The sequence below is a fragment of the Aricia agestis genome, chromosome 19 (assembly GCF_905147365.1).
Source record: "Aricia agestis chromosome 19, ilAriAges1.1, whole genome shotgun sequence".
NCBI classification, from domain to species: Eukaryota; Metazoa; Arthropoda; class Insecta; order Lepidoptera; family Lycaenidae; genus Aricia; species Aricia agestis.
This window is the reverse complement of record NC_056424.1, coordinates 9,760,422-9,778,928: the sequence shown is the minus strand read 5'-3', so window position 1 is coordinate 9,778,928 and position 18,507 is coordinate 9,760,422. Positions and strand designations below refer to the sequence as shown.

The window sequence follows — 18,507 nt, the reverse complement described above, 5'->3', positions numbered from 1 at the left end:
GACACTTTGTCACTTGTCACTTTTCATGTTGAAAAAGAAGAAGAAGTACTCAATACTAAACTGTGCTTGGTTGTTTTCTTGCCGTTCGTTGTTGTGTTCAGCTATTTAATATTTATTTTAATTTATTGTGATTACTGAGTGAAGTTTTCAATTAATTGTGTAATTTATCTAAATAGAGAGGTGAGTGCCCGTAGTCACTAATTTGAAAAACATTATCCTAACCTCTAAAAGTTTATGTAGTTTGTTTTTATGATTTTAACGAGCAACTGCACAATTACTTAATAAAAAATTACACAAATATGTAATTTAAATAATTAACTGATTTCTGTTATCATTAGAATAGCTTCAAATACAACTTTTTGTACACTTTAGCAAACCTAAGTACAATAAGTAGGTAAGTAGGTACATACAAAATGAAAAAATAATGAAACATTCTTACGTCTTGCCTCTGTTGAAATGGGCAAAAATTTGTATAATTTTTGTAGATATAAGTAAACATATTTTGTTTAAGTACATAAAATATTTCAGAATTAAGTACGCTTAATTTTTTTTCAGATACAAAAAAAATGATTATTCCGGTAAGATGTTTCACATGTGGCAAAGTCATTGGCAACAAATGGGAGGCATATTTAGGTCTACTACAGGCTGAATATACAGAAGGGTACGTATTTACACATTATTGTAAGTAAAATGGTAATTTATTTATTTTTTGACATACAAATGTTGAATAACAATAAAACTTCTCTCAAATAACATACATTTCCTTTTCTGTCATCCACTTTGAGCTGCTATGGATTCTAGTGGAACACTTGCAACAAAAATTGAATCTGATCCTCGGAAATATGAACGTCGGTGGTATGGTGTTGCCGATAGCGTGTACTGCTGCCCCCAGAGTGGTCCATGTACCTCTTTCGGCAGATGTGGCAGCTCCAACTGGCTTGTAATACCAAATATTAACGAGTTAATACTTACCCCATTCCTTTTGTTAAAACTAGCCCCCGATCGCCCTTTTGGATATAACTAATTAAAAAAAAAAACTGCAATCGCAAAATCAATTACTTAAAGCATGATTTAAAAAATTCGAGACGTAAAAATGTTTGCTTACCTATATTTTTGCACCGACATACAATAACTTCATAACGCGGTGGCCGGTGTGCAACTCAATTGTCGCAAATCATTCACCGACGTCGCCCGAACTTATAACATTAAATGTCTTACCATATTGTCATTTAATTTAGTAGTTATAGACTTGTTAATACTTACCTCTGTTAAATCTAGCCCCCCTCTCCACTAATAAAATATGAACCGCAAAATTATTTTTAACATGTTCATCATACCAGTGTCTAAACTTTAGACTCTGTGACGAAAGTCTTTAAGTAAGTGACGGCTACACAGCTCTTAATTCCTCGATTGTGGATTCCTATAAATCTATTGTTTTCGCGGTATAATTCGACCGCAAATTGAGAGCGGCGCGTCGGTGGCCTTCGTACGCGAGTCCAACTCGCACTTGGCCGGTTTTTGAGGCGGCAATTATTATTTTGCCCGGAGCGGCGAAATAGCTGGATCGGGCGCTGAAGCGGTTGTGTCTGATTTTTCTACGATCGAGGGATTAATTATTAACATTTAATATCAAATACAGTTCTGATATTATTATAGAATTCAGTTATTAATAATTGATCACATTATTATCATCAATATGTTAACATATGTATATTAAGTAATATCGGAATTGAACCAAAATATTTTGTAAATCAGAAAAGAGCATATCAGAAAAAATATTTTGTAACTGTTTTTGTTCTCACTGCTGAGGAGAGCTAAAATGTTCAAGTTTTATTATTAATGAAAAATATTTGAGATTGAATTTCAGAATAAATGTTTCAAAAATTTTAAAATTATTATTTTTTTATTTATTACCCATTTAATAAAATTTTGCACCCAAAGTGATTAATGCTTAAAGTAAAATGTGGTCATTGGATATTTACCTTCAAATATTGGAGGAGATATACTGAGCATAAAATTTGAAGTAGAAAATGGGACGGACTGCAGTCAGTAAACATACTCATATGGTGAAAAAAAAACATAGTGATGGCTCGCACATGGATGGTCCCAGAAGTATTGACTGAACTCTGGGCTAGGTTGACTGTGTTACGAGAATGCGGTATGTGCTTGGGCAACCACATAGACGTTTAAAATCTTGGCCCGGCCAATATAGTATGTAAAGAGTGGTTACTTTTGCTCTGAAAATACTACACAATGGATGTAAAGGCAGGGCCGGATCGTGAGCTTACGAGGCTCTGGCTGAAACTACTTAGAGCCACAACATTTTAACTGTCAGTTCGTAGTACCAACACCTAAATTGTATATTAAACCTTGATCGTAGGATTCTCAGGGATACCAACAAATTTTTTATAAAATTATGAATTCTGTCGCATTATCGTCTATTTTTGACTTGACTTAGCTGGGGGGCGGAGGCCCTTGAACTCATGGGGCCCTGGGCTTAAGCCCAAATAGCCATATGGTAGATCCGGCCCTGTGTAAAGGCCTTGTTTTTTTAATGTATTTGGTGACACCTTAGCACCAATTCTTACCACAATATCAGCAAAATGTTACTGCTAACTAATATTCTCTTATCACCTGAAGTACATGAGCATGATATATTGTAATTAAGTGGTTGTAACTTGTATGTGACGATCTGTAGTGACGATAGACAAGTATTACTTGAGCCTGTTTACAATTGCTGTTCAAATATAAATACAGCTCTCATATTATAAAAGATATTATGTGATACTAGATTATAATTTTACAGTCAATGCTAACAGTTTATTACAGCTGTTAACTTATTGTAATTAAGCTCTATTTGTAATCCATGTTATTTTTACCGACTTCCAAAAAGGAGGAGGTTATATGTTCGGCTGTATGTATCTTTTTTTTTTTTGTATGTTCAACGATAACTCAGCCGTTTGTGATCCGATTTTCAAAATTCTTTTTGTGTTGTATAGGGTTTAACTCGAATTTGGTACCATGTTCACAAAAGTGGTGATCTGATGATGGGATCCTGGAGGAATCGAGGGGACTCCTTGAAATTTGTATGGAAACATATAGTGATTTCAATTTTTTCTGAAGCATTCGAGGTAAATGCTACCAAAAAATAAGATTTTGCACCAGGTTATACCCTGGATCTGAACGTATCCAACAGAACTTTTAAATCCTTATAGATACAGGTTCGTGGATTTCGGCATAAGCCAACACATCAATTTATTTGATCATCATCATCAAAATCATAATTATGCCATGGGTCATCACATTATGACCCAATTATTGATGCTTTTCGTGATATTTTGCATCGAAGCAGATGTTTTTGATGATTATTTCGCTGTTTGTGGACCGATTTTCAAAATTTGTGTGTTGTTGTATAGGGTATAATCTTGATTTTGTATAATAATTACGAAACTGGTGAGCTGATGATGGGATCTATGAGCAATCGAGGGAAATCCTTGAAATTTATCAAAAGACTCATAGTGGTTAAAATGTTGTTTCTAGTAACTTAAACATATGTTACAAATAAGAGAAAGTTCATGCGAAGGTGTCTCTTGGTCCAAAGTAACTGAACAGAACTCCTGAACCTTTAAAGATAAAAGTTTTTAAATTGCAGCATCGCTTAGATAACTGCAAGCATTTACCATAATTTCGCTTACAGTAACATAATAGTGTGAATAGTTAACATTCGTAGTTGTTATTTACGCATAAAGCCGTATCTTGTAGATAACTAAAAAGAGTGAAATTATTATTTTTAACAAAAAATTTAAACCGACTTCCAAGGTAAAAACAATAATAATATGAACTAAAAAGTATTAAATAACTCTTATTCTATAATAGTGCCTTTTTCAGAATTCGTATAAATCTCAATTATTTCTGTACATACTACAGTCTTCATTACTTTGAAGTCGGTACCAGCTAATTTTATCGGTATTCGGTACCAGTCCCAAAAGCTTTAGATATTCTGACATTGACTGAACTCACGAACCCTAAGGCTCCGCAAAGGTCTTGTAGGAGCTTCGTAAAGGTCGCGAAACATAAATTTTATTTAGGAAATTTATCAGACATGGAGACAAAATATTCTTTTTTTTGCGGGGTCGGTTGTTCTGAAATATAATTAGTTTACACTAGATCAGGGGCCACCAAATGGCGGACCGCGGTCCGCGTCCGGACCGCCGACCCATAGTGTGCGGACCAAGCATTTTCGAAGATGATCTCACTTTGTTGAAATAAATTTGGTCTCGACTTACTGATCAACATCTCCAGGATTTCATATCAATAGCTTGCACCAATTTCACTCCAACCATTATAGAGATATCAATTAGCCACAAAAAATTCACTTTTCTTATTGATATTACGTAAATGATGATGAAAAAAAAACCTACGGTATGTTATTTCCGTAATTACCTTTGTTTAATTTTTTCTTATCTAATGTCGCGGACCGCGAAGGTCATTTCATTTCTTAAAATGGACCCCGAGCAAAACTAATTGGTGACCCCTGCACTAGATCTTCCGCGCGGCTTTCCGCAAAGAAAATTGCCTATGTCCCTTCACGTGGTCTATTCTTTATGTGTGCCAAAAACATAAAAATTGCTCCAGTAGTTCTTTAAAGATAAAGATAATAAGCAATTTCATATATTTTCCCCGTTTCTTCCACATATTTCTCTGTTTCTTCGCTCGAATTGATCTTAGCTTAATAATAATATATAGCCATTCTCGATAAATGGGCTATCAAACACTGAAATAATTTTTCAAATTGGACCAGTAGATTAGCACGTTCAAACACACAAACTCTTCAGCTTTATTAAATATTAGTATAGATATTAAAAATCTACTCTATTTGTTACGCAGATTTAATGAAACTTAGGTTGGGTTGCCCAGAGGCGTGGTTAAAGTTAAGGTTATAGTTAAGGCTAGCTTTAACTTTAACCTTAACTTTGACCGGAGAAATTGACAGATGACAGCTGGTCCAACAAGGTTATAAATGAACGTGGGCGGGGGCGCTGCTGGTGAAGGAGAACTGTAAAAAATTGCGTTTTTGTATGATGACAGCGTTAGTTCCTTTTTTCGCCACGTGCATTTAAAACCTTTTTAACTTTAACCAAAGATTTGACATTTTGCATTGTAGATAAAGTTAAAGTTACAGTTATAGTTAAAGTTACAGTTATAGTTAAAGTTAGTTGGTGCAACCCAACCTAAGCATGTCTAACGTTGTTGTACAAAAAAACTAATTTTAACACTAATTTTTCCTCTAGTAAAGATCCATGGCTAATGAGATAGAATTTACAACCCAATAAACCACGAACGTAACATTTATCTTTTCGAATGTTATTTGTTTGAAGATTATTATCTTAAAACAAAGTATTTGTATGATTACAAAGTTTCCCTTTATGACTTTACACCATAATTGAAATTTATTTAATATTGGTTTTAACAGATTTAGGTAACTTAAAATCTGCTAACATGTGCTTGTAAAATATACTATTTTGTTTCTATAGTACTTAAAAAGTTTTAACAATAGCGCAAAGTACTTTATTTTATTGGTACTTTTGAACATGTGTATGTACTTACATCTAGTACTGTAACTTAACTGCCATAAAAAGGAATCCCTTTTTATGTTTTGCCAACAGAGGAGAGTGATTTAAGCTTCCAAAATTTGTACATAGATTGGTTCAAGCATACACTTTAATTTGCCCATAGCTTATATGAAATGTGTTTATGGTTTTTAAATTACGCGACAAAAACCATTTTGTCGCTGCGCCCTTTCCATTTTTTGCTGTTCCATTGCTTGTTTTCTATGAGAAGCCGGGCCGGCCCCAAATAGAAAACAAGCATTCTAAAACATATCCAACACAGTTTTTTACTTTAACGCGGCGTCACATCAACATCATTTCTCACAGTAAAAAAATAATTGTTGGGATGGCTGACCTGATTTTGACAAGACTTTCATAATGTTATAAGGAGTACCTCAAGGTACCGCTCTTCATAATTTTTTCAAAACTCATATTTGGGACAGAGCAACGTCGAATCCCTTACGCATTACACATTAAAATGCGTAAGGGATTATGTCGAATCCCTTACGCATTTTAATTACTCATTATTCTATGCCTCGAAAAATCGCCTTCAAAGTTACACTCCCAAAGTTTGAAAAGCAATAGCAAGTTTTATAGTTTAAAAATTATTAAACGATTCAGGCACATTCGTCATTTAAACTGAACTTTTTTTTCAGTGATGCCCTCGACGCACTTGGTTTGAAGAGGTACTGCTGTCGAAGAATGTTGCTGGGACACGTGGATCTTATAGAGAAGTTACTCAACTACGCTCCATTGGAGAAGTAATATAGAAGTAATATTAGAGTAATATGATATGTGATATCTGATAAGTAATAAATTTATTTTTAAGGAACTCTGTGTTTAATTAAATTAGCTATAAATTTTGTTGCGGCCCGCGACCGCGACACCAAGACCAAAACATGTTTGTGGCCCGCATGAAAAAAAGGTTGGGGACCACTGGTCTAAATAAGTGGGCAAACGAGCAAACGGGTCACCTGATGGAAATCAATTTCCGTCGCCCATGGACACTCGCAGCATCAGAAGAGCTGCAGGTGCGTTGTCGGCCTTTTAAGAGGTAATAGGGGAGGGAAGGGAATATGGTACTACGTGCCGAAGCATGGCTCTCCCACGTCTATCGCGCGGGTACTATTTTTTCGGGATAAAAAGTAGCTACTTATCCATGCTAAATTTTAGCAAAATCGGCTCGGCGGTTTGGGTGTGAAGAGGTAACAGACAGACAAACACTTTCGTATTTATAATATTAGTAAGTATGGATTTTTACTAACATAGAGTTCCCACGTTGATCAAGAACAGTTCGATTATATTGTAAGATATGCTGTTATAATCTGCGACTGGGAAACTCCCATACAATATCAGTGTAAGAAATGTAACAATAAGGTGGATTTTACTTTGATCAGTGGGTTCTTTCCCGACAGGTACTGTCCCTAAGGGGCATTACACCTAGAGAGTGGTGAGTTGGTGACAGTGCACTCGGCCAAGCATCTCGGTGTGTTTATTAAAATTATTTAGATGCTTTATACGTTTATACGTGGGAGAGCCATGTTCGGCACGAATGGGCCGGCTCGACCGGAGAAATACCACATTCTCACAGAAAACCGGCGTGAAACAGCGCTTGCGCTGTGTTTCGCCGAGTGAGTGAGTGTACCGTTTCCTCTACCCTATTCCCTTACCTACCCTCCCCTATCTCTTACCTACCCTCCCCTATTCCCTTTCCTTCCCATCCCTACCCTCCCCTATTACCCTATTCCCTCTTAAAAAGCCGGCAACGCAACTGCAGCTCTTCTGATGCTGCGAGTGTCCATGGGCGACGGAAGTTGCTTTCCATCAGGTGACCCGTTTGCTCGCTTGCCCCCTTATTTCTTAAAAAAAAAAGATGAGGCTCGCAACTCCTTTGCGCCAAAATTCGTTTGTCGCGCGGGAACCGCACATTTTCCGGGGTAACAAAGTCAAGTGTCGACGGTAGGTACTGTCTCGCCACCCAAGTCCCAACTCGGTAGGTGTAATCAAGGCATTAGGGTTTTCGACTTTGTTAAAGATCGCAAAGTCACTTCGAATAGGGTTTTTGACTTGGGTTTTTATTTTTTGAGACCCAATGCGATTGCAAAATAACAAAAATGGTAGATATGACTTATTTATACTTACCTAGCTTCGAATATTGTAAACTTACTAATATCAAAAATTTGACAGTGTGTCTATCTGTCTGATGTCTTCATCCCTAGTCCAAGACGCCAAACAAGGCACTTCGAGTAAATTTGTTTATTTCTAGTCTAAAGTCTAACTGGCGTAACGTACTTACAGGGTAGAATTCCACTGATCAAATAGTGATTGTATACTAATAATAATAATATTTATTCAGTAAGTATTTACAATAATGGTGAGATACAAATTATTAGAGCTACTTGAACTAAATAAGACTAAAATAATATACTATTGCCTGAACTAGGATACCCTGTGTTTCAGGCGATAATGAATCCAAGAAGTTGAACGATTTTTATGATAACAGCTTAGATAACACATCTTCAAGTTTTTAAATGGCTGCTGTGTTCTTATCTTTAGCACTCGTAACCAACCTTGGAAAATCCTAATATAGGATAACACAAGAAGTATTAACCTTTATGATGAATGATGATAATACTGAAGAAAATAATTATTTGCAATAACACAGATCACTTTATTTCTATTTTCACAAGGTCTGCATTTACAAGTTTCCTTAAACCTCGAATGACAAGGGCAGGTCCTGCCGCACAACTTACAAATTATGTGCATAAAGGGCAGCGTTGCCAGATTTTTTTTGTGCCAAGTCGGGACTTTGGAAGTTTTTGAGTGAAAAAGCGGGATTTTTCAGTCAAAAGCGGGACAAAGTAAAAAAAAGGTATAAAATCAAAAGTTTTCTGAATTTTTATCTTTTTATTTGCGTTAAAATAACGTGTACGTGACCATAGATAGAGCCTAAAGTAGCTATAGAAAATCCACCGCTCTACCTCCCACACTCTTATCTTCATTACGCACCTTTCTTTCTCAGCAGTCAGCACGCTGCACGTACGTTCGGGCTATCCCCGAAAAGCGGGACTGAGCCTGTTCCGCGCGGGACATTTAATTTTGATGAAAAAATCGGGACGTCCCGCCAAAATCGGGACGTCTGGCAACGCTGATAAAGGGTTGCCAGGCGTCCAGATAAAGCAGGACACAGTCAGGCTTTTTGATTGCTTGTCCGGCCAAAATTAAGAGGAGTCCGGCTTTTGTAGAGCTTTGAATCTAATTAATAATTTTATATGAAAATCTACTATTTTTAGAAGGTTTTACACCTAATAAAATGTAAAATTGTATGTAAAATTGTTTTTAATGAAACAGAAAATTACGAACGTACCTATTCCTACACTGAGTTCAGATTCTAAGTACTCGATAGCAGAACTTTTTGTACAAATGTCCGACCAAGCTGGCTCCTTTGTCCGGCTTTTTGGCTAAGTGACCTGGCAACCCTATGTGCATAATGCATATTTTATGGATTTTTTTCTTTCTCGAAAGTCGCAACAGTTTTATTTGACCTTACACTTATAATCTGAATACGGATTTCGTTTTGGTCAGACCCTCGGAAATATATTAAAATAATATAATGTAGATCGTACATTATAGGTACACATTATACACACCTACAAACCAATTCAGAGTTAACCACGAATGACGAAAGAATCATCTTTTGTACTTAACTACAATATCGGCTATGGAGTCTATGGAACAATAAAAGGCCTTGCGAAGACTGCGGTAGGTAGTTACGTTTACCATTGTTATTAAAATCACTCTACAATCGACAGAGAAAACCTATTTTTGAAATCGCCGTCCAGCATTAGTAACTGTGAAGTCAGCAGTCAGCAAGTATGGATGTTTCTGTCGCTGTTAGTTTAGGATTGGTTTAGGAGTTATCCAGTTCTGAAGGTCTACCTGACCTTCGATAAAGGTGTACCAGAACATTTTATCCAGAAAAAAATAAGATATACAAAATTGGGCTTAACTATTTATCGAAGGTTCTACGTAGACCTTCAGAACTTGATGAGGTATATCTACAGTTCTTGAAGTAAATGCAACCGAAAATCCATATTTACTCGTCGTTCTCTAGAGGAATAATATACAGGAAAACTTTCAGCTTTCATAAAATGACAAAAGTCTGGCTGTTGCTCGGCTCTTTGGTTATAGTCCATTGAAATGTTACAATTTTAGGACCGAATATTGCATTTATTAGAGGACGCAATTTTATTTTTGGAATGTGTTGGGGGGTCGATAGAAGCTTAACCTCTAGTTTGTGGGGTCGCCACACTTGTCCCCCGGCCGCCATCTTGAAAAAAGGGGTGACAACACTATTTTCGTGATATCTCGGAAACTATAAGTCTTGCAATTTTGTAGGAACATAATTTGTTGCAAATTATTTTGCCTAAAAATATGTTTATATAACTTTTTACCCTAAATTAAAAATTTAAAAAGTTATAAGCAAAAAAGTGATATTTTTTAAGCTTTATTATCGCTCTTTAACTTTGTTTAATACTTTTTACAAAAAAAATCCTAAGACCAACCTTGTAAATGATCTTTTGAGAAAAAGATCCCCCAATCCGAGGGGGATTGGGGGATATCTCATGAAATTAATTTTCTGCAGATGCAAAGGAAACTGTGGAAGCATGTGTGGCTGCAGAAAAGCAGGCCTGAAATGCTCTACAGTATGCCTACTATTTTGTAAAGCATTTCAGGCCTGCTTTTGTGCAGTCACAATCTACAGTACGCCTACTACAATACATAAATGTATGCAAACTATGTATATTAAAGTATGCCTACTATTTTAGTCTGCACATGCCTACTATACTATAAAGCATTTCAGGACTACTTTTCTGCAGCCACACATGGTTCCACAGTTTCCTTTGTATCTGCAGAAAATTAATTTCATGGGATCGGGGGATCTTTTTCTCAAAAGATCATCTACAAGGTTGGTCTGAAATATTTCAGACCAACCTTGTAGATTAAAGTTTCTTTATTTTTAGTTTTTTGATCATATCGCTAAAACGGTGCGTTGTAGAGAAAAAAAGTTCCGTACGCAATGTAATCTCATAAAATTTCCTACAAATTTCTCCTTTACACTTTGTTTCTATCTCCACTCCTTTTCTTGCTATGAGCTTTTATCTCTCTTATCTATACAGATTTCGAGTGTCGTCTGATTTATATGCTTCCGCAACGGTCGTTTCTCCCCCCCCCCCCTTCTTAAAATTTCCCTCTACACAAAACTATGTCACGGAGTTATATTCCTCCTTTTTGAAGAACAAAGTTAAAAAGTAAACTAAACATACGGTTTTTGAGTGTCATTTGATTTGGGGGGCTGCGCCCTGGATGGATCTGTTACTTAAATAACGAAATGGTATCGTGGCGTTTGTATTGCGTCTTATTTCTCCTTTTTAGGAACAAAGTAAGTCATCTATTCATATAATAAAATCGTAGGAAAGTCAGTTCTGTACATTGAAAATTTTTGAAAAATAATACTTGAGACGTGATCTACTATGCTGACGCGGACGAAGTCGCGGGCACCAGCTAGTATTATATAAATTAAGGCATCTGTGATAATTTCAAGTGCCTACCTATTGCCATTATTGATATCGAGCAAATAGGCTAAAAAAATAAAGTTTGTTGTATGGGAGCCCCCCTTAAATATTAACATTATTTTGTTTTTAGTATTTGTTGTTATAGCGGCAACAGATAGGTATACACAATCTGTGAAAATTTCAGAAGTCTAGTAATAGCGGTTCTTGAGATACAGCCTGGCGGCAGACAGACAGATAGATGGACGGACGGACGGTTGGACGGATGGACAGACGGACAGACATTTTTAGAAAAATGTGTTGCTGTGAGTACGTAAAGACAGGAATATACTTTAAAGAGAAACGAAGAGAAAATGGTTAATTTAGGACTTTACCAGATTAGATAAATCTTATAAAGCTGAGCTTGAGGATTATTTACAGTGTTCAGTGGAAGAGAGTAAAGACTGATAAACATTAATTGCTTAATAAGCGTTTGTTGGTCCATACGGTTGAATCTTTTATCTTTTTGGCAAATGAATATTCTAGACACGATCACGTGACCAGAGGCGTAGCTAGATTTAAAACGCACCCAGCCTAAGTGTAGATTTTTTTCCTAGAGAGAGGGGTCACAATTTTTTGACCTCTGTGCCCCATCTGACCCTATTTTTAACGATTGATATTGAGGCTAAAATTTCATAAGTAAATCAAGTTTTGTTGCAAATTAAGTTTAAGCAACATTAAGTTGGCGGTGGAGCCTTCCACTTAGCATAAACTTACATAACTTGCTGTATTCCTTTTGGGTTCATCGACCTGGCCTGACCTGGAAAATGGCTTAACCAACTTCGATTTCGTTGCTTGTCCATCCATCCTTAAAAAGTTTTACATTTAGAAAACTTTTAGGCCGGTATAAATAGTCAGTACTCAACATGTATCTCGGTCTCAAGACGGGGTTCGGCTCTATGATTGGTCCAAATTTTGACAGCCAACCAATCACAGAGCCTGAACCGTGTCTTGAGACCGAGATGCATCTTGAGTACTGACTATTTATACCGGCCTTAAACATCTTAACCAGTGACTATAGAATATAGTTGTAGATAATTTATGTCTAGTTCCCAAACAAGGAGAGAATACAGATCTTACTCATCTAACGCTACTTGTCTCTTTCCTTCGTCGCTCGCTTTGTTGTTGCCCACAGGTGTCATGAAGACCAGGATACCCCTGATTAAAATTTCTTCACAATCGATATCTAGACTTTAGTTCATAGTTGGGTATAAGTTAATTATCTAATATATAAAATTCTCGTGTCACAGTTTTCGTTGCCATACTCCTCCGAAACGGCTTGACCGATTCTCATGAAATTTTGTGAGCACATTGAGTAGGTCTGAGAACTATACCTAGAGACTACCAAAAAATATATATATGGCAAAACAACATTTGCCGGGACAGCTAGTTATTATTATAAGTTAATGGTGAAGAACATAAAATATATTATTTTACTAGACGCCCGCAACTCCTTTGCGTCAAGAATTCGTTTATCGCGCGGCGGGGAGGCCGTAAATTTTTCGGGGATGAAAGTATCTCCATACCAAAGGGGTTCGAACATTTTTGTATGGGGCCTGGCATATCTAGCCGCCGGCCATTATGATTTTTTCCGAGCACGATAAAAGTGGTACTTATATTTGGATAGAGGACAAAAATGTTATATAACATGGTATCCTAAAGTGTCACGTTTTACTTCCAAATATCTCATTTGGAAGAAAAGATCGCCATTTGTGTCCTTTGTACTCATATGGCGATTTTTACTTCTAAATATCTCGGAAACGTGACACTTTAGGATACCATGTTAGATATAATTTTTTGTTTGTATAAGTGTCCTCTATCCAAATATACTTTTTAAATCGTGCTCGGAAAAAAACAAGATGGCCGGCGGCTAGATATGCCACAAAGGTTCGTACCCCTTTCAGCAAAATCGGTTCAGCGGTTTGAGCGTGAAGAGGTTACAAACATACACACGTATAGCGTTCATAAATATATCGGCCTAGACTAGAATCCACTATAATCGAATAGATTAGTCTAGAATCTACCGTCTCAATCAATTGTCTAGGTACACCGATCACCAATTAGTTTCGCTCGGGGTCTATATTAAAAAAATCGATTTTTTAAAATCGATTTTCATAAAAAATGGTTTAAAAATTTAATCGATTGTAAGGGTTTCGTAGAATTAAAAAAATCGATTTACATAAAAAATGGGTTAAAAAAATTGAAAGGGTTTCGATTAATTAAGAAATGAAATGACCTTCGCGGTCCACACATTTAAAAAAAAAAGGTAATTACGAAAATTACAAAGGTACTTATTTAGGTACATATCAATGAGAAAAGTGATAATTTTTGTAGCTAATTCATGTTATTATATCTCTCTGATGTTTGGAGTGATATTGGTGGAAGCTATTGATATTAAACTCTTGAGATGTTCATCAGCAAGTCGAGACCGAAATTAATTTTTAATAAAGTTCATCTTCGAAAATTATTCTTGGTCCGTACACAATGGGTCAGCGGTCCGGATGCGGATCGCGGTCCGCCATTTGGTGACCCCTGGTCTACACTCTACAAGGTGGCCTGTCCCCTCATACACAGTCATTTCAAAATGGGGCCAACAAATTACCCTGACACCTCTGACAACCTACCTCAAAAATAACGACCTGTGTAGATGATACCTAGGTTTTTTTAGTGTTTCTTTGTTATTATGACCTAGGTGGCTGACATTAACAATGAGTATTAAAATCCTCTTAAAAAAAAATAAAAAAATGTGCTTATGACCTTTCCTTTTTTCGTGTCTTTTCCTTAAGTTTCTATATAAGTTTATCCTTGATCGGTCCTGAGAAAAAATTAAACAAAAAAAGTGTTATTTACCTGCTAGTATAGTAGATAGATCAAGACTCAAATTACAAAATGGAAAATACTAGAATTGAACGGGATTTACATCGAGTCTTCAAAATTCCATTATCGCGTATAGTCCAATAAAATGACGGCTCAAAATGGGTTAAATAAACATGAACGAACACAGTTTGGGATTTTAAGGATCGATAGGGGGGTGTATTCTGAGCATAAATTCCAATTTGAGGGGTTCTACTAAGGTCAGCTCAAGGTCATTTCGATGGAAACGCGATTATTTCGATATCTCGAGAATGATCAGTGTTAGGCAAAAAATTGTAGAAACCTTTTCTCTTCCAAATTAAATTTACTAAGTTTTTTTAAGTAAGTATATTATATTATAGCCCAGTTTCCCGAGTCTCTTCTCTTCAAAATCGGTTTAGTGGTTTATGAAGAGGTAATAGATAGACACAGGCATAATAATTATTCTTATAAATAAAGGTAAATAAAATTTCTGGCAATCACAAAAAGACCATAACGCGAAATTCGTGTCGTGGCTGATATGCTATTCGTTTTTCTTGATTGATTAATCGTCCTATAGCTTTGTCCACACTGTGCCTTTTTCTGTTCGTCAAGGGCATGCGTTATAGCGCAGTCAACAGCGAACGTGAGGCATGCCCGCGACGCATGCCCTCTGACCGTATCCAAAACTTCAAAATTGACAATATTGGCGTTGCGTTCCTTGACATTATTGAATGCGCCAATATGAAAGTTGATGACGAAAATTGAAGATGAAAGTGCACAGTGTGGACATAGATAGGTATATCTGCATAGTGGCTGACGGCTGTTTCAGTGTGACCACAACGCGTTGTGAGCTATTTTTTCGCTCACTGAGCGATTTCGGTATTTTAGCGTAATATATATAGATTGTTTCAAATAATATTTACTAATTCGAAAGAGCGTGACTCAGGGGGTCATTCTGAACAACTTTTATTCTACGACTTTTAGAAAAACGCGAAATAAAATTCCTTCTCCATAGTAAAAACGTCACGTTTCAAAGTTTCTATGGAGAATCAATATTTTTTGCGTGAATTTCTAAAAGTCGTAGAACAAAAGTTGTTCAGAAATCAGAATGACCCCCTGAGTAACCAACTTTCGGCATAGTATTTGAAACAACCTGTATAAATTCTGTAGCTACTAGCTATCCTGTTATAATCCTTGTAAGTAGTGCTACATGCTATTTTTGCACCGGATGAGTTAGACGGGGGGATTCCTATCGCTGTCAACTTTATCCTCGACCTATCAAATATTAAATCACAGTTTATCTTGATAAAGGGAGCATAGCAACCACGTCTTGATGTGTCACACTCTTATAACTCCTATGATCCAAACTATCATATTATGAGGTTAGGTAGGTGGTAGAGTCATTCAAGAAAATACCATTGTTTTTCCATAATGACTTATCGCAGGGGTTCCCAATCTTTTTCAGCCTGCGGCGCAGTTATACGTAAAATATTTTGTCACGGTGCCCTACTCTATATTCTAGCTATTAGAAAAAGATACCTTGAATGATTATAATATTTAGGTTAAGCAGGTAAATAGTAATAAACAAATATTTAATCATCTACCTGCTGTACAAAGTTAATTTATATTATGATTTAAATTTATAATCATGGGCGTACCCAGGTTCTGGGCCAGGGGGGGAGGGGGAGGGGGGCAAATTACCCAGGTTCTGGTGCCAGGGAGGGGCAAATTACCCAGGTTCTGGGCCAGGGGGGGCAAATCAGATTTTTCTTACAAATGGCAAAAAAATCGTTTTCTTAATTTTTATAGATACTGCCCCCCCCCCCCCCCCCCTCGGTACGCCCATGTTTATAATATTTGTGGTTTCGGATAATGATGAAGGATCGACTCACGGCGCCCCTCTTGCCTTTCCACGGCGCACCAGGGCGCCGCGACGCACAGTTTGGGAACCCCTGACTTACCGTATAAAAATATAAAATCGTCTTAGAGATTCCGACCTTGGGTGTTGGAGGTTAGACAAAAACGTGTAATTTTCATAATCGCAGTAACAATGTTATTGTAGTTACTACGTAATTAAGTAAGTAACTACATACTCGGACCTTATTTGCTACTTTATTGACAATATCTATATATACGTGAGCCAAAAACTTATTTTGACGAAAAATGGGGAACGTAGGTGAATGAAATTTTGCACAGATATAGTTAATATGGTGAAGGAGTGCATCGAGCTAATATTTACGTATTCGTACTTAGAAGCCCTGATATTGAATTTTGCAAGTATATCACATTAGTCCAATCAAATTACGAAATAAATAAACATGAACGAACACAGTTTGGGGATTTTAAGGATCGATAGGGGGGTGTATTCTAAGCATAAATTCCAATTTGAGGGGTTCTACTGAGGTCAGTTCAAGGTCATTTCGATGGAAACGCGTTTAATTCGATATCTCGAGAATGATCAGTGTTAGGCAAAAAATTGTAGAGAACTTTTCTCTTCCAAATTAAATTTACTAACTTTTTTATCAGAAACATTTTTTTACATAATATTTTTCAACTTATTACTCCTGCAAGGCAAAAATTATACTTTTTTTTCTACTTAAAAAAATCGGCTAAGTGCGAGTCGGACTCGCGCACTAAGGGTTCCGTACCGTTATAGAGCGAAGAGCTAATGTGAAGCCTATCGATCCTTAAAATCCCCAAACTGTGTTCGTTCATGTTTATTTAACCCATTTTGAGCCGTCATTTTATTGGACTACATCCCTAGAATTAGATGGACGGCAAAGCAGGATAATGTGTGGGCTACGTCATTTCGCAGTCCTGCACGGCGGACAGCATTGCAGGATAATGAATCGGCCACTTAAAAGGTCGAATTTCGACCATTGGGCGATCTCTAGTTATTTTAATTTATTTTATTATATTTGATTATAAATAGGACATAAGCATACATAAGTAATAATTGTATTGTCTATGTAGATAATATATCCTACTAATATTATAAAGGCGAAAGTTTGTATGTATGGATGTATGTATGGATGTTTGTTACCCTTTCACGCAAAAACTACTGAATTGATTTTAATGAAACTTTACAATAATACTTACCTACGAATAATAAAAACTAGCTTATACATCAGAATAACACATATTACACATAGGCTACAATTTTAACTGACTTTCATAATGGGGGAGAAGTTATGTTCGTTTATTTATGTACAATAATTACTCCGCCGTTTGTGAACCGATTTTCAATTTTTTTCTTTTTGTTTATAGAGTCATCCCAATTTGGTACTACTTAAAGGTATTCACAAAAGTGGTGACCTGATGAAGGGATAAATAATCGAGGGAACTCCTAAAAAATTATATATGGAAACATGTGGTGACTTCGGTTTCGTGAACAGTATTCTTAGCATAATATGCTACCAACAAGTAAGATTTTGCACCGAGGCAAACCATAGTTTAGAAGGTGCTGAGAGAACTCCTGATTCTTTATAGAAACACAAGATTGGGATTTATTTTTAAAATTTGTTATTTTAAAAACGGAAAGCATTAAGTACCTACATTATGCTACTATGCAAATTACATTCATCGTCATCACTCATCAATGATCATCATCATTACTATCTATACTTTAATATTATATACTTTATTAATATTATAATTAGGAAGAATTTGTTTGTTTGTTTGTTTGAACGCGCTAATCTCAGGAACTACTGGTCCGATTTGAAAAATTCTTTCAGTGTTAGATAGTCCATTTATTGAGGAAGGCTATAGGCTATATTTCATCACGCTAATACTAATAGGAGCGAAGAAATAGAGGAAAATGTTAAAAAAACGGGGGGAAATTATTTGAAAGAGCTTATTTGAACGTACTGGAGCAATTTTTATGTTATTTGGAACACATGAAGAATAGACCACGTGAAAGGACATATGTTTCTTTTTTTGCGGAAAAATGTACGGTTTCCGTGACATTCCTAAATAACGCGGGCGAAGCCGGGCGGATCATCTCGTCATATTATAAAGCGGAAGAGTTTGTTTGTTTGTTTGAACGCGCTAATCTCAGGAACTACTGGTCCGATTTGAAAAATTATTTCATTGTTAGATGGCCCATTTATCGAGAAAGGCTATAGGCTATATTTTATCAGGCTAAGACTAATAAGAGCGAAGAAATAGAGGAAAATGTGGAATAAAGGGGAAATTATTTGAATGGGCTTATTTGATCGCGCTAATGTCCGATTTGAAAAATTCTTTCAGTGTTAGATAGCCCATTTATCGAGGAAGGCTAGGTTATACTTTATCACGCTATGATTAATAGGAGCGGAGAAATAGAGGAAAATGTGGAAAAAAACGGGGGAAATTATTTGATAGGGCTTATCTCACGAACTGGAGCAATTTTTCTGTTATTTGGCACAGATAAGAAGTAGACCACTTGAAGGATCATAAGTCATAACTCATAA

The 18,507-nt window shown here is 36.3% G+C and overlaps 1 protein-coding gene across 1 annotated transcript; it reads left to right on the top strand.

The window, feature by feature from the left end:
- Positions 1–55: 55 nt before the first annotated feature.
- Positions 56–6,441, top strand: LOC121736842 (DNA-directed RNA polymerases I, II, and III subunit RPABC5). The gene is made up of 3 exons (XM_042128272.1): positions 56–180; positions 556–661; positions 6,266–6,441. Exons 2-3 carry the CDS (start codon positions 567–569, stop codon positions 6,372–6,374), a joined length of 204 nt encoding a protein of 67 aa, XP_041984206.1. The 5' UTR covers positions 56–180; positions 556–566; the 3' UTR covers positions 6,375–6,441.
- The last annotated feature ends 12,066 nt before the right edge of the window (positions 6,442–18,507 follow it).